At 37.0% G+C, this 17,018-nt stretch overlaps 2 protein-coding genes across 9 annotated transcripts in view; one reads left to right on the plus strand and one right to left on the minus strand.

Moving 5' to 3' along the window:
- COL8A1 (collagen type VIII alpha 1 chain) overlaps window positions 1-17,018 on the plus strand; it is a 497,220-nt gene that overhangs the window by 266,546 nt on the left and 213,656 nt on the right. The gene's annotated exons all lie outside the window — the stretch shown is intronic.
- FILIP1L (filamin A interacting protein 1 like) overlaps window positions 1-17,018 on the minus strand; it is a 268,750-nt gene that overhangs the window by 96,754 nt on the left and 154,978 nt on the right. For both annotated transcript variants that reach the window (XM_010966400.3, XM_074361876.1), the window contains 2 exons: window positions 8,055-8,307; window positions 7,138-7,311 (listed from right to left, as the gene is read on the minus strand). In XM_010966400.3, coding sequence (XP_010964702.2) covers window positions 7,138-7,311; window positions 8,055-8,297 — 417 coding nt within the window. In that variant the 5' untranslated portion in view covers window positions 8,298-8,307. Of the gene's footprint in view, window positions 1-7,137; window positions 7,312-8,054; window positions 8,308-17,018 lie in introns of those variants that run through there.

A 17,018-nucleotide genomic window follows, 5' to 3' on the forward strand; every position in this document is an offset into this window, starting at 1 on the left:
AACCACAGAGAAAAACTGGTGCTTCTGTAGATATGAGAACAACTTCCCCACGCACCCTTGCTGCCACTTCCTTCTCTCTCCAGAGAAACCATATGCAAGGAATGGTGGAAAGTGAAGGAATCCCTGCACCGTGTTTGATTCTGCCATTCCCCTAACTGATCACTCCTGCCCCGTCTCCCTGCAGTGCTTTACCCATGTATGCCTCTTGGATCCCATGGTCTGTTTTTCATTGTATTATGCATGAGGATGTTTGTGTACTTTTTTAAAAATTCTTGCTAATCAGTTCTGTGTTTGTATATAGTGTGAATGTGACCAGATGTAAATACCAAGTCTTTTCTGGTTTCTGTGGTCTACTTATCTATTATAAAATGATTACCCTGTGCCTGATTTATGTTTGTCCCCTCTACTAGACTGTGAACTCCTTGAAGGTGGGGTCTAAATTCTATTTTTCTTAAATTCTTACCATCTAATGGAGTGCCTTACTTACAATAGGTGCTCAGGATATGCTTACAGATTGAAAACAAAATAAGCACACAAGGATTCAAGAAAGAAGAGAGGGAAGTAGGCTGATTACAACAAAAGTGGCTCAGGATCTTTGACCAGTGATAAATGAAGATCCAATTAAGAACGTGGTTTTGAAAGTATATGGCTTTCTAGATTAGTTAAATAATAGGTTGCAACTGATAATATTGGTTGATTGTGCCCTTTGCCTTTATCTTAAAAGATTTAAAATTTGTGACTCTGAATTTGAAGTCAGTTTAAAATCATACATCCTGAAAAGCATATACTTGACTAGGAATACAAGGCATGAAATGGCCAAATCATTTCAGAAAAAGAGTAGAAAAAAATTGTCCTGGCGTACAGAACCCAACTAATTCTATTCAACCTCTAAATGCTTAGGCTGGTTGTCTAGTTTTCTAATATGGGCTTATAATGGCACTTTAACACACACAAAATACTTTTTTATGTCATACAGGTGTTTATGGTTTTTAATAAATGTAATCAATCCTTTTGTGGAACCTGAAATTGCTAAGTTGTGTTGCCTACTGGCAGAGTCACTTTTAACTAATAACCATCTTCTGAGAGGGAGTGGGTAGTGTTAATTGTCCTGGGTCTTAAGCTACAACAGTCCTCTGAGAACTCATTCCAGTTGCCCAAACATTTGAGTGCATTGTAATGGAAATTCAAATCAATTGCTTTTGGAATTAGAGTGAAATAGTGATAGAATCAGCCTTTATTTAGGGAACTTAACAGTTGACTTAGAAAAAGATTCAGTATGTCACAAGATCGACCCTAGAAATAATAAGTGAATAATTATAGTAAGTATTTAGGAAAGCATAAGTGAATGACTAAAGAAGTCTACATAAATGCAAGAAAAAAAATCTTTCCTCAGATAGCGTGTTGTAATTGTTTGGACATGAATATTAAACTTTATTCAACCCAAAGAGAGTAAAGAGGAAGTTTAGTTGATCTCCTGTTGCTTTCCATTTTTTTTTTTCTCCTCTTTGTATTATTTGTTTGTTTGAAGGGACAGAGAAGGAAGGTTGGCAAGAATCATTGCCCTTTATTTACTACATAACCTCTTAAGTGGTCTCCCTTCTTCAGCCTCATCTTCTTCCAGCCTGTCTTCATCTTCCACCACTGGAATTACTTCACTGTCCTGTTCAGAGCCAAAACATCTCTCACCATCTGGCCTCCTGACACTTCTGCCCCATTCTCATTCCATACCTTCCCATCTTTCTCACCCAGGCTTTAGCTACACTGGACTTCACGTAGTTCTTGGAACACACTATGGTGCTTCAAGACTGTTTTTTTTCAGTACTGAGACATAGAAACCTTTTCCCCTTCTACCCAAAACTTTTCCTGTTCTTCCTTTATAGCTTTCTCTGATCACTCCTGGTTAGGATTGGTTTGTTCCTCCATATCAGTGAAATGCCTGATTCTCTGGGTTTTCCTTCTGTCATATTCCATGACTCTTGAAGGATGGCCTTAACTTAGTGCATGCTGTTCTGTGCAATAGCTAAGGACGTCATGTTTGTCAACAACAGAAATTAGAAAGCTGTCAAATAGTGACTTTGAAGAGGGAAAGCTTTCAAAGAAAGTGTTACTGATTCTAGAAATGTCTTAGCTTATACTTGAGGTTTCATTTTGTACCTTCTTCATGCCCAGAATACCGCTTAGAAAATATGCCGGTGGTTCTCAATTCAGTCTCTTCCTCATTCCTGACAGATCAAATGATGGACCTGAGCCTGTCTGAACTTAACTCCATTTTCTACCAGCTTTTGTGTGTGTGTGTGTGTGTGTGTGTGTGTGTGTGTGTGTGTGTGTTTGCACGCTTGGCCAAGCCACTTAACCATTCTGTATTTCAGGTTCGATTATAAACGTAGTGGTTGGGCTTGATTTCTAAGATCGATTCTATTGCCACAGTTTCCTGAAGGCAACAACTATCTATTAAGCACCTATTATGCTGTATGTACTTAGTACTGTGATAGTTGCCATGGGGAATGCAAGAGAAGTTTAAAGTCTCAGTGCTTTTATTCTCTCACTAAGCAGATAAGATACCGACATGAAACAATTAGGAGCAGTGTAAGGTGGTATATCATTAAGCACTAAGGGACTATCAGAGAACCACTGACCCTTTTTTATCTAGCCCCACTTGCGGATTGAGTGAAGCCTGGGGAAGAAAACAGGAAGACTCAGTCACTTAAGGGAGTGTTAGGGGCAAAAAGATCGAAAAGATAGCTCCTTAATGTTTACCATGCAATGACAAGCTTCCTGCTTATCATTTTAGCCTCTCTTATGTCATGTCCTACCCATAGCCCCTGATATAAGCCAACTCCTTGCCTAGGATGAAGAAAGTATAATGTGTTCTGATAGATTGGATCCTCTCCTGGTCAAACGGAATGAAGAACAGGGAGGTTTTCCACCTTTATGCTTTTGGGCACTTAATATATGTTTAGAAAAGAATAATGACCTTTGTTTTAATAGCTCCCAAGTCACAGACTACCCTAATTTGGGGTATCACTTTCTTTCTGTGCTATGGCTTTGGTTCTCTTTGTTCTCTTGCATTGACTTTTTGAAGATTGTCTTTTTCTTTGATTACCCTGAATATACCGGTAGAGTTAAAGGTAGTCCAGACAACAGAGAAATTATTTGGCCATTTTAGTAGACCGAAGATAACTAAACATGCTATTCATAAAATGTTCTGTCTTCTTCTCTGTCTTTACTGAAACCTGGTTTTCCTGGGTAATACTGAAGTCCTAAAATAGAGACTGCTCATTCTCACATTGCCCTAGTATCCTAGATCCTGAAATGAGGGCATGATTTTCATGGCTCTGCACTACCACTGCCAGACTGTTCTGAAAACTCTTGTTTTATCATCTTTCTGAATGGTGATAGTCTTTTGGTCATCTCCAGAGCTTCCGATCACTCTCACAATCTACCTTTTTACTGTCAGTATTTTTTTTGTTGGTCATTCTGGGTGATTTCCAGATTTAGCTGGACTTTCCATCTGGCTTTTTCCTTATGCCTGGTCAGCATCCTTTCTCTTTCCTCAAGGCACCTTTTTGGAGCCCATGCTAATTCTCTCTAAGTACTAGACCTGGACACATCCTTACCTTCTTACTTTTATCTCCTACTTGTCTAAATAGAGTTCCTCAAGCATAAATACTGTATTTTTATTCTATGTCTGCTACTGTTAACTAACTATATCCATCTACATTCTTAACCTCTTCACCTATATGTAGTTTTTGTCCCTCCCTTACCATCTCCTTCCAGTCCTTGTCCCACCTATGATTCTCTACCCCTTATGCCTTTGATCCACCTCTGTCCCTTCAAAGTGTGCCTGCAAATATGATTAAGTCTTCCTCTCCTAAAAATGCACACATATGTACACAGGCAGGAAGAGAAAGAGAGAGAAGGATTTATTGTGAAGCTTGGGTTTTAGGGTTCTTCATTTGCATAGGTATCTTCCAAGGGCCTGCTTGGACCAATGTGTTCACCTAGCCATAAATTTTGTAAAATTTATAAAAATAATACATTAAGTATTATGTGCTGTTATCAGTTAAGACCTCTGCTTTTTTTACCTTCTACTTGTGATCCATCATACTTCCTTTCATTCCTTTGGAGAAGGTATGAACATTTTTGGGGTCCTGCTAAAGGAACATTCAGTTGGTTTCACAGGCACCTCCATGTATAATAGAATTATTGCTAGTCATCTTGCTATAGGAAAGGCTTCCAGAAATGCTGTTACTACCACTATGCCAATTCATCCAGCCATTGTCAAAGGTGAAAGGCCAGAGTCTACATTGCAAAATGAATATGTCGTTTGTTTCCCAGCACTGGGAGGGAATTTGTGGATTGGAGAGGAGAAGGGTTAAAAATATATGGAGCCAGAAGCTAGTCTATGTAAATTTCCCCTTTAGTTCCTGGATTCAGGATTTCTCTAGCTCCATGTAAATCTCATTCGTGTACTGGGAGATTGTTAGATATTTTATCTAATGTTTTCATCTATTTTTAGTGATATGATTTAATGATACCCTCCACAATGTTGCTGGAAATAGAATTTCTTTATGTTCTATCTGATGACTAACCCCTATTCATTCTCTAGATCTTGGATTTTGATTCTTCTATCTAAATTTGATCCCCCATTATGCTCTCTCATAGAGCTTTGTGGTTTTCAGCATAAAAATTAACATAATGTGTAATTGCATACTTACTTGTGTGATCATTTGTAGTCTGTCACTCTTTTAGACATTAAGCACCCTGAAGACAGGAACTATGACTATTTTTTACAATGAAAATTATAAAATGAAATTTAAAGGTGAATTATACAACTACTAAACATAAGTATTTTAAGAATTGCCCTCAGATAACACTAATAAGGTATGCAGATCCTTTTATTATAGTATCTTGATAAATCAACACTGTTGTTATATTTTTCTTGATATCTTTTTTGGAAGAACTAAAAGTATGTTAGGACACTAACTCAAGTATCTAAGGTATCAAGCATTTAAGGTAACTTTTAATATAGAACCCTAGGTTGGAAAGGAATAGGATGTTAAAACTTTTGCGGACTCTGAATTCTTCTTTCCCTCTTGACAACCCAGCTATCCTCTCTCCCCATCTACATCCTTTGTTCTAGCTTGCAGGCCTCTACCTTAAGTCAGTGTTCCTAACATGTGACGTAGTTGAGAATAGTTTGTTTTTCTAAGGTATTTTGCCTTGTGAATAGATAAATCCCTTTTGGTTTACCTTAGACATGGTTGAAATTTTTAACATTTAAAAAAAATAACATTATGAGGAAAATTAAAGTAGAGGGATGGGAGAAAACAAAATAATAATAAATTTTTAGCATGCAGATCCTTATCCTGGTGTAATTAGGGTGCCAGCAGGAATGGTCTTAGTGGGAATGCTAGCCTCTCTTTCTTTTCTTTGGCCCTACCTAGGGATTGCTATTCAGAATTTCCCTTTACTGTTTCTTCTCTGGATATCCCCCTTTCACCCATTACTTCCTAGAGAGGAAAAAGGTAGGCAACTGAGTTGTTGTGTAGGTAGAGTTATATGAGCTTCAAGGAACTGTGTAGACTGATAGCTAAGGAGAGAGAAATCTGTAAGGGGAAGTAGTAGGCTAGAGAAGAAAATAGACAAATCATAGAGGTGAAAATGTGAGAAGTGTGTGTGTGTCTGTATATGTGTGTAGGGGTATCTGTTGGGAAAGACTCAAGGTTGGATTTATAAAGCAGGACCAAATAATGGGTAACTTGTAGAGATACTTTGCAGAGTTAGGATTTCAAGCATTTATAGAGAGGGTATTTCCAATTTTGCATCTGTACAATAGAATTATTTTGTAACTAAAACTTTCTCCCAGTGATTTCAGCATAAGTTTGTAATCATTCTGTTTCATTTCACATTTGTGTGTCAAGGGATTGTACCATTTGTGGAGGAGGGAGGATATGTTCACTGATCATTAATTTGCATTTGTGCTCATAGGAGTTAGGGAATTTGTGCCTAATGCTGTTTCGCAGTCACTGTTGGGAGCCAGGATATAGTTTTAACACTATTGACTTGAAGGCGGCTTCGGCTTCTCTTGTTTAAAATTTGGATTAAAGTGCAATCAACAGACTTTGGGTGGTCTCATCGTCACCGCTCAGAGAAGCAGATCCATATGACCAAACTCCTTCATGATTTGGCAAGACAGTAGTCATCTCTCATGAGACACCCAAGACAAGAATAGCAAGGACATTAGAGGTCACTTCCGAGGTGGGTTGCCAGAGCGTATGTGGGGAAATTTGTCCAAAACTTGCTTTCACCCTCTCCAGCCTTCACTCATGTTTCTAGTTGTCTCCTTTTTATAAAAATGAAAAATTATGAAATTTTCCACTAAGGTCTCGGAGGAAAACAGAAGAATAAAATAAGGATGCCAAGGAGTTTCAGAAATGTCAGCAAGTGAAAAAGAGCAAGCAGTTCCTCATCTTTGTGCAGTGGTGGCCATTTTGGGACTGCTGATCTTTGCCATTGTCATTGCTGGGCACACTTGGTGGGGAAAAGTCTTTATTGTCGTTAAACTTTTGAAGGAAACAGAAGATATGTGCTCATCTAAAATACATGCTTTCTAAAACTCTATTTCTTGGTTAGTTCTTCAGATCATTTCCATTCACGCTCAAAATTTCTATGACATAATACTTCAGTGTTTTCAAAGAAATTAACCTTCATGGTTGAAGTTTATCTGTTTTTATTACCTTCAAGTCTCCAAAAGAAGTACAGACCTGTGTGTGTGTGTGTGTGTGTGTAGGTCTGAGTGTCTGTGTCTCTCTGTGTGTGTTTTGTGTGTGTGTGTCCCTGCATGTGTGTGTGAGAGAGAGGGGAAAAGGGAGAGAGAGGAATTCTCTTGCATGTGTTAGGTTTTAGTCTAATGTGAAGAAACAAGCCTAGTGGAAACATCCTGTCCATGATTTATTCTCTTTTCCTTTCCTGTAGAACATGTAGTGTTTATCTACGTTGGGTAGATTTTAAACATAGAACTGTAAATAATCAAAAAAGGAGTTATATGTCATGCTCACCTGCCAGGCCTAGTGCTTGACTGGCTGGTGAACTTGCTCTGTCTCCCTAGGTACACACCCTTGATGTGATACATACCTCATTCATTGGTTTCTCATAGATGTCTTCCTGCCAAGGTGCAGATTTTGCTTGAAAAGCATCTCGCTGGAGAGCCTCTAACACCTTTTTTGGAGTGACAAACCCATACTGAGCTTCCAGCAAAGCCAAGTCCATTTTTTCAGCCTTTAAAATGCCTATGACTTCATCTCGAGCCTGTAGGAACAAAAGGCATTTCAGAAAGCCTGCTTTATCTACCAGCAGTCTCTGCAAGTGATTTCTTGTGATAGTTGAGTGTTTTTTTTCTTCTCTTTCAAATATAAACATATCATATTTGGTTATAGGACCTTTTAGAAAAGGTAGCAAAACTGTGCCCCTTCATTCTTCTTATAGTCTAATTACACATTAATAATGTTTTTAAACATGATCATTATACAACATTGGGGGGCTCTACATTTTTATTGTGTTTGACAAGCGGATAACATGATATCCCTCAGTGGACTGGCATTTTCGTTTCCAGGGATAGGAAATAAGATTCTCCTATTTATGTAGCAGCTGTTTTTAGTTTTTTATGTAAGTTAATAATGCCAGGGCAAGTCTAGGAGCCAGTTCACGTGAGGTACAAAAGCGGCTATTGTTATTTAAACCAATCCAGAAGTCATCTGGTATTACTGTTACCTGTACGTGCCTGTGCACTGAAGCTTGTGTGCAGCATAGGCAGAGGATGTGACCTTTCACAATGTGCACGCCAATCACATGTCATAATGACAGTCCTTTTAGATGTGATTGATTGCCTTTCATGTTTCCAGCAGAGAATGCTGTGTATGTGTACTTAACACTTTGCTTTCATACACATACAAGTATGAACCACAGATACCTATTTTTGTGGCAGCTACACACCAAATTCATAAGCAGCCTTCCCCTTAAAGCATGAGGGGGCTAATTCTAATCCAGCTGACCTGCAATTCTCCCTCCAGAATGCTGAGAAGAAATAATAGGTCATCTCTTGAGAGGTCTTCTCCTTGGTGGCCATTACCACTGTGTGAGTTAGGATGTGGAAGGATTGCATCTGACTCACTGGTGAGGTCTTTGTCTTGCTGTCTCTGTTTCATGTCCTCAGGCCCTTGGAAACTGTGATCTTTACTGTGTCTTGGAAATGGCTTTTGGGCTGAGCCCTCCGTGTCATTGCTTCTGGAACGCATTCCTTATGGTCTGGAAAGAAGGAAGACAATTTGTAACTCTTAATGCAAGTGGGGTTTTAATAAGAGCACCTATTACTGCTTTAACAAGTCTGCACTCTTGTTATATTTACTGCAGCCAAAGACTCGATCTTTCTGAAGTCTACAGCAGAGAAGGGCATTAACAGATTCATAAATCACAGTCTTATTTACACTTCTGTTTTTAAAATCAACATTTTAAAATATGTGTTCTGCTTTGATTAAGGCCACTTATGTCCATGAGTAAACAGACTGTATTTGAACTACACCCGCCAAGCATTCCACCTCAGAGACCCAGGTCATACCTCCAACCTTGGCCTAAGTGCTTACTTAAGCTGTACTTAACATAATTGTGAAATACTAAATTTGCTAATTGTTCTAACTTTCTACAGATTCACATTGTAGTGTTTCCTTTGGAAGTTGAAAAGAAGTTTTTAGATTTCTTAGCCTTTGGTGGTTTAAGATGGAAGCATCAGAATTACTGCTACAAAATACTTTGGGTTATTTTGTTATGACGGTGAATGTAGTCTAGTATTGAAGGAATGAAGGTTTGATCCCTGGCTGTATCCCAGACATTCTGCTAAAATTCCAGAGCTACCTTGGATAACTCAAGGATTTATCTTTAGGACTCTTATTTCCAAAATAAGTACATGAGTGCCTATAGTAGTTGACTGTTATAGAAACAGCATAAAATAGATTAATTTGTGAGAGACATATTAGTTCCACATCTGATTATATAATTATCCAAATTAATTTGCAATAGCAAGATAAATTTTTCCAACTTTGAGGTTTCTAATGAAAAGAGAAAATATCAATTGAACTTATAGTCTACCTCACTGATGTACAAGCAGATTGTTAATTTTACTCATCCCTACAAATCATGAAACTTTCATCATCATTGGTACCTTGCTTTTAGTTTGTAATAATATTTCTTTAAAAATTTGAAAAAGCTCAAGCATACAGAAAAATGTGGAAATATAATGAATTACTACATGCTACCACACAGATTTGTAAAATTTAATTTATTATATACGTTAGAAAATTTTTTAAGTAAAATATTACAGATACAGTCAAAGCCTCTGTGTATCTCTTCCTTAACCCTCTCTATACCCTTCCTACGTCAAGACAAAAGTAACTGTCTTGAATTTGGTGTTTATCATTCTCATGCATGTTTTATACTTTACTTTGTACTTTAAAGCATGTGTATATATTGCTGAACAATATATAATATTTTTTTGCAGATTTTTAAACCTTATTTAAATAGCATATCAAGTGTATTGTTCTGAAAATGCTTTTCATCCTATATTTTTGAGATTCTTCCTTGCTTCATTTTATTTATTTTACATATTTTGATTGCTGTATAGTTTTGCTTCATATGAATAGTCCACCATTTACTTATCTGTTTTACTGTTGATGGATATTTAAATAGTTTAGTTTTTTTAGTATTAGAAAAAATGCTGCTATGAACATTCTTGTACATTTTTTCCCATGTACATGTCCTGTGTACATGCATTTCTCCAGATAGTGTCCTGTAGAGCATAGAAATGGAATTTCTGGACTGTGCTGTATGTGTCTTCTCAACAGTGCTAAGGATTATTGCTCTCCTAAATGAGTACCAGTTTACAGTAGAGTATGAGAATTCTCATTGCTCCATATCTTTATCAACACTTGCTGTTATGAAATTTATAATTTTTCCCAATTTGGTAAGTGAGATAGTATCTGATGTCTTAATTTGCATCCTGAATTAATGAGAGTGGGCATCCTTTTACATGTTGAGAGATCTTTTGGTTTTCTTTGTAAATTGCTCGTTCATAGTCTTTGCCCATTTTTTTCTTGTATTAGTTGTCTTTTTCTTATGAATTTGTAAGAATTCATTACACATTCTATAAATTACTGTTTTGTTGATTATATGTTTTATCATTATCTTTTCTGGCCTGTAGCTTGCATTTTCAGTTTATTATTATATATTTTGCAGTATAGAAGTTTTACATTTTAATTTAGTCAAGTTTATCCATTTTTAAATCAGTTCTTTTCTTTATAATTTGCATTGGAAACAAAAATTTGAACAGTTTCGGTATAAAAGACCATGGTTAAGTGGCTAAGACCATGATTCTGGAATCACATTGCTTGAGTTCAGATCTCTTCTCCATTATTTGTTGACTGTAAAACTTTGGGCAAGTTAATTAATACCTCTGTGCCTCAGTTTTCTCATCTGTAAAATGAGAATGATAGTAGTAGTGTGTTTATAATATAAAGTTGCTGTGAGGATTGAATCAGTCAACACATCAGATTATTTGCAACACATCTGGTACCACTCAATAAATATTAGGTATTATTGTTTTAGTTATTAATGTTATTAATAGTTATTAATGTTATTGGTTATTAATGTTATTATTAAATTTATTTTTATTCCTCCAAATTTTATAATGATTCTGCATTACCTTTATAGTTGGAAAAAAAATTCATGAACCAAAGCCAGGGGTGAGTGTAGCTCAGTGGTAGAGCACATGCTTAGCATGCATGAAGTCCTGGGTTCAATCCCCAGTACCTCCATTAAAAAAAAAGGAACCAAAGCAAGTTTATTTGATTATCTGTTTCATCTAATGAGAGGTGAGCCATGAATACAGAGGGGAAAGAAAAAAAGATTGAAAGAATGGCTTTGTGTCTTTCCTGGATACTCTGTTTAAGAAATAATTCTTACCAGTCCCAGCTTGCTGGCACCACTTGAAAGACCTGAGTGTCAGGACAGTTTAGAAACCTTGAGGACTTCACAGCCAGCCAGCTAAGCCTCTGTTCATCCCTCCAGCCATCATTCTACAAGCATTTATTGAAGGCTCACTGTGTGTCATGCACTAAGTTCATTATTTATGGTGTGGCTTCCTTAGTACAAGTGATACACTTTCAAGTGTAAGGTTTATGAAAATAGTTCTTGAAACTTGGGGACATGAAAAGTGCACTGAATTAGATAGACGAAAGTTGTGTGAAAAAAAATTCTGTCACAAATCAGCTGGGAGACTTAGCTAAGCCACTGTCTTTCTCTGAGCTCCATGTCGTGATTTGTGAAGTGAAGGGGATGAGGAGGTGATTTTTATGACATCCTTTCTCCTTGGATATAAAATGATTCTTGCCACTGTGCCTTTTTTCTGGCATAGGTTATCAATAGCATATTTAGAAGAGATGGATTTGTGGGTCTGCATCTTATAGGAAATCCACAGAAATCTAAATACTACATATGGATATGCAGTAAATGTGTCTGATGATTCTAACTAGGAAAGAGATTACAGTTAAAAAAGACAATGCTTAAGGTATAGAATAGATAAACAAGATTATACTGTATAGCATAGGGAAATGTATACAAGATCTTGTGGTAGCTCACGGTGAAAAAGAATGCAACAGTGAATATGTTCATGTATAACTGAAAAATTGTGTTCTACACTGGAAATTGACACAACATTGTAAACTAACTATAACTCAATAAAAAAAAAAAAAGACAATGCTTAAGGAGATAATCCCAGTGATAATTTTCAGCTGAGAATTGTTCTGTAGCCTTATCATAACAATCAGGCTATATAAGCAGAACTTGAATGTGTTTATTGTCTTACATATTTATTATTTACATATTTTACTTGTCAGTAACCAACTGTCAGGTGATACCAATGAGACACTCTGCCTTGAAGTTATAATATCTATTCAGAGAAATTTAAAACATTCACTTTCAAAATTTTAACAAGTCACATAATGTGTTCTCTTTACAACTCATGGTCTCTCTTAATTCCCTCCATCACACATTTATTTACTCTGTTAGACATTGGAGATAGAAAGACAGTGATGGATATAGTGATGGTAATGATGATAATAATTAATATTTATTGAGCAGTTACTACATGCCAGGCATTCTTCTAAGCATTTTATCTGTTTTATCTCATTCAATTCTCACAACAACCCTATGAAGTATGGAATATTATTCTCTCCATTAACAGCAAAGAAATGGAAGCATAAATGAAGGTTGCACAGCTAACAAGTGGCAGAACTGAGATTTGAATTTAGGCAACCTGGCTCTAGATCCTGCACTCTTAAAACTCATGCCTCATGCCATTAGACTGTACTGTCAAAGACAGATGGTTACAGACACTCTGTCTGAAAAATGCGTATAGCCTTGTTAAGGAGACCATTTGTCAATAATTACAGTACAGATTAACAGCAATCTGTGGCAGTATTATCACTGACTCTTCCCTACATAGTCAGGGAAGGATTCTTTTATTTGAGAAAAGCAAAGACGTATAAGTGTATTTTTGTGCAAGGATGGAAGATTAAGGATATATGGGATTTATGACTGTGGAAAACCCCATTATGTATATATTTATGTATTTAAAAATACTATTTCTATACTAGCGTGTTAATATATGCTATGTACCTTATAAAAGGTTTACATTCAAAAAACATAAAGGAAAAATATTAATTAAAAATAATAAGATACCTAATTATTTTTTTTTCCACCCCATTGGATTATCTTGAATACCCCAGTGAAATCATTGCTCTGACCCATAGTTATAATGGAACGTTGTTAACATAGGTTAGATATATTTAAAACAAATAAATATCATGAACTACTTTATTTACAGATATGTTCTCACATGAAGGACAGGGCCATCCATCCATGTCTTCTGTTAATATTGTTAGTCTCCATCCATGTGTCCCGTGGGATTTCTGGCCTGGTGCTTCTTACATAATAGCTCTTCAACAGAGTGACTGGTTTTTCTCCTTGTACTTTGTGGCCTACCCCAAAACTTAGGTAGTGTTTAAACAATGGCTCAGAATTGTGTGGGTTACTCTGCAGCTTTGGTTATCTTGCAGCTTAGCTGGAATGGATGGTCTAAGATGGACTCACTCCCATATCTGGCTGCTAGCTAGTTGAACTAGGAGATCTCAACTGGATGATCTCATCTCTGCTCCACATGGCTTTCAACCTTTGGTAGATTAGACTAGGCTTCCTTATATAGCGGTCTCAGGATGGTATTTTAAGAGTGTGAAACTCCAAGGTCTCATTTCTATTGGTGAAAGAATGTCCAAGACCAGCCCAAATTCAGGAAATAGGGAAATGGATTCCACCTCTTGATGGAAGGAGCTGCAAGGTCACATTGCAGAGGAATGGGAAAAGTTAACTGTAGCCATCTTTGAAAAATGCTAAGTCTATCACACTTAAGATTCAAATTTCTATGAAAATCAAATGAAAGTCTCTAGATTAAAACAGAGGTAAAATATATTTGGTTTTTTACTTCTTTTAATTTCCTGAAAGGATAAGGTTATTTTGATGATTTCTAAGATACATTCCTGTGCTTTCCTCTTACCCACGTATTCTTATGTGGAACAATAGCCTACTGATAAGAATCAACTTGTATTCTGCCTCTAATCAATAAGGATTCCTCTGCCACCATTAATTTTATCTAAGGTATGCCTTCCAGAATTCCAAGATAGCATAAACTTCTACTTAACAGAGAGTTTGCTAAGCATATTTCATAAGTAGTGCCCTTTGAGTTTAAGGCAACCCTGAGCTGTTCCAGAAAACCAAATGGAACTCTGTATACAGCCTATCTTCCCTCACCTCGTTCTTTTGTTTTAAATTGAGTTACAATTGATGTACAATATTATGTAAGTTACAGGTGTACAATATAGTGATTCACAATTTTTAAAGGTTATACTCCATTTATAATTATAAAATATTGGCTCTGTTCCCCCTCATCTCATCCTTTAAGTGAGTTGGGTGAAATTTGCAAGGAGAGCACAAATTATCTGCCATTAATGATATTTATAAATGCTAAAAAAGGAATGACCTGAAACATTTTTGTACTGTGTTTATTCTTGTTAAAGTGATAAGAGTTTTTCTGAACCCACCAGTCTTCTCAGGGGGCTGGGGAAGACAGTGTCAGCAATCTCGCTGGCACTTACGTTGGATTTGTGAACAGACCCATCGTGTGCAGACTTCTGGTCTACTGAGGAGTGTGTCTCCGCATGTTTACAGTGGTGGAGTTTCCTTGCCCTCTTGCCAACAACCACAAAATGATCAGTAATGAGAAGTAATTAAGTATCAAGAGGAAGAAAACAAAGACATGAATTTCATGATACTCTCATGCTTTGTATTATCAGTGACTTCATTGTTTCTCTTGGCAAATTTTTAATACATCTGTGCTTGGCCCAGGGGTACGTACTGAGGAAAAGAAAAATTTTGTAATAGCAACAGAGGTTTGGGATTTTCAGGTTACAAAGGGGAAAAAAAAAGAGGAATGGAAAGTTACTTTTGTTTATACCAAATAATGATGTCATATTCTTTTCATAAAGCGTCGCTGTCATATAATGCCTCATGGTTTTGCAAGGAGAAAATTTGCTTAGTTGTCAAGTTTAACACAGCCTTATGCATTATTATTTGTGACTATCATAGCCCGTAGAATGGCAGCCTTCAGGAGTGTAAGGGAGCAATAGACTGGGAATCAGGAAACCTGGCTTCTGATCTTAGCTCTGCTTTTAATTAGCTAGGCTCTGGGTTGTCACTTGTAAAATGAGGATATTAGGCTAAGTTGACCCCACAGAGTCATTCAGGATGAAACAAGAACAGGGGTTCTTTCCCCTAATAGCTACCTTGTCCTTCACACCCTAATGGGTTCCCTAACAGCAGGATTTGTGCCTGAGACTAGATGATCTCTGAGGTCCCGGGACTTCCCGCTTTAGAGTTCTGTGCTTCTCTGTTGTCTTGTATCTATGGATACAAATACAGTGCAATTGGCCCTGAGAATCAGATTCTGCTTTGCTTTCCGATGTGGTGACCTCAGTCAGTTTTTCTTTGGCTTAAGCTGGTTAAATCATGGTGGATCTTGGTAAGGGTGTATACTTGCAAAAGAAAGACAGGTAGAGAATTTGCAATTATTTACTTAATTTAGTTACAGGAAATGGCCAAATGTCAATAGAGACCTATTTCATCTGCCACCTCCCCCACAACACAGACACCCCTAGCCAACTCCTCACTATGAAAGCTGAATTTTCTTAATCATTCTTTATTAATCTTATATAGCAAAAATTGCTTATTCTACATAATTGAGTGCTTTTAGACATAATTTAGTCTTCACTTACTTATTTTCATGTTTGAATGGTGGAAAGAGGTTATTTTGCTTCTATAAAAGAACTTCAGAAAGCTTCAGTGAAAGAAGTTGGTTTTGGTCTTGATCATTTAGTATGATATTGAGGTAGCCCAATCAAAACTATTCTGATTTAAAGAAGAAAGTAATAATGATAGCTTAGATCAATTCAGTACTTACCAAATCAGTCTGTTCCGAATACTTTGTTTTGATTAACTCATTTAGTCTTCACAAAAGCTGTTGTTTATCCCCATTTTGCAAAGGAGAAAACTGAGGCTTGTAGCTGTTAAGTAACTTCTTGAAGATCTTACTGCTAGGAAGTGGCAAAGGAAGGTCCTAACTTGGGTGGCTCTAGTCCAGCAAATCAATGTACTGTATCTCCTTAGGGTCTTATAAGGCATACATAGTAAAGGAAAAATCCTGGTCCATTGTTAAATTATTCAACAAGCATTTATGAAATGCCTACTATGTCAGTTATACTAGGCAATATGTGCAAGTTTATTTTTATATCTGAACTAATGTCCCATTTGTTGACATGGGTATACTTAATTCTGGCTACCCAAAGTTACACAGAAATCTGAATATGAATTCACAGTTCCCTGGCCCTTTCAGCAATTGGTCTATTCAGTAAAGATGTTTTGTTTTTGCATAATACTTATGTGCAGAAACTTAATGGAATGCATTGCTATTCTTAAACTTTAATGTACTTTTCTTAACCACTTTGCTGGCATCTTGGGGGGTGGAAAGGGGGCATAACATAATCGAAAGAGTTTGAGATCGTGAGATCAGATGGATCTGGGCTTAAATTGCTGTTCCAGTATGTTAGCTCTGTAGCCTTGGACAAGCTGCTAAACTTCCCTGAGCCTTCAAATGTAAAATGGAGATAATGGTACCTGCTAACGGGTTTATTGCCCATGCTCTGTGAGCACAGGGCCCCTGTTGTTGAGTCTGTCTTCCCAGTGTTCAACAGAGTTGGAGCTCAGCAGGGATTCGTTTGCATGACTGAATCACGCAGTCCTTGACAGAAATGATTGGCTCTGAGTAGGAACTGCCTCATGGTAAAGACGATTCATCTGTGAACCACTGGCTAGAAATTTAGAAAAATGGTACTGTGAATCTAATAGAAGTAGCTGGAATGTAGAAGTAGCTAATGTGTATACACCTGTTTCCATATGCTTGGCACTGTTTTAAGTGCTTTGTATGTATTATCTTACTGAATCTTCAAGAGTTTTAGCCTGAAGTAAAGACTGTAGGAAAGGGCTTTGTAAAGGTAAACTAAGAGTGGAGGCTCTCATAGGAGACATCAAAGTCAGAGAAATTAAAATCAGTATCGGAGTAGTGCTGATACTTACACAAAGTTCAGAGTGTGTGTGCGTGTGTGTGCATGTGCTGGGTACGCTGGGTGGAGAAGGGACATTGGATCCCTAAGACGTACTAGAAAACTCCAGTTAATGTCACTGAATTTTGAAAACCTTTATCATTTATACTCTGACCTTCAACTCTCCCTCACCTCCGCCCCTCTGCATACACTCTCACATACATAAAATGAGCTGAACATCCCCTACACTCCTGTCATTTG

The sequence above is a fragment of the Camelus bactrianus genome, chromosome 1 (assembly GCF_048773025.1).
Source record: "Camelus bactrianus isolate YW-2024 breed Bactrian camel chromosome 1, ASM4877302v1, whole genome shotgun sequence".
Classification (NCBI taxonomy): Eukaryota; Metazoa; Chordata; class Mammalia; order Artiodactyla; family Camelidae; genus Camelus; species Camelus bactrianus.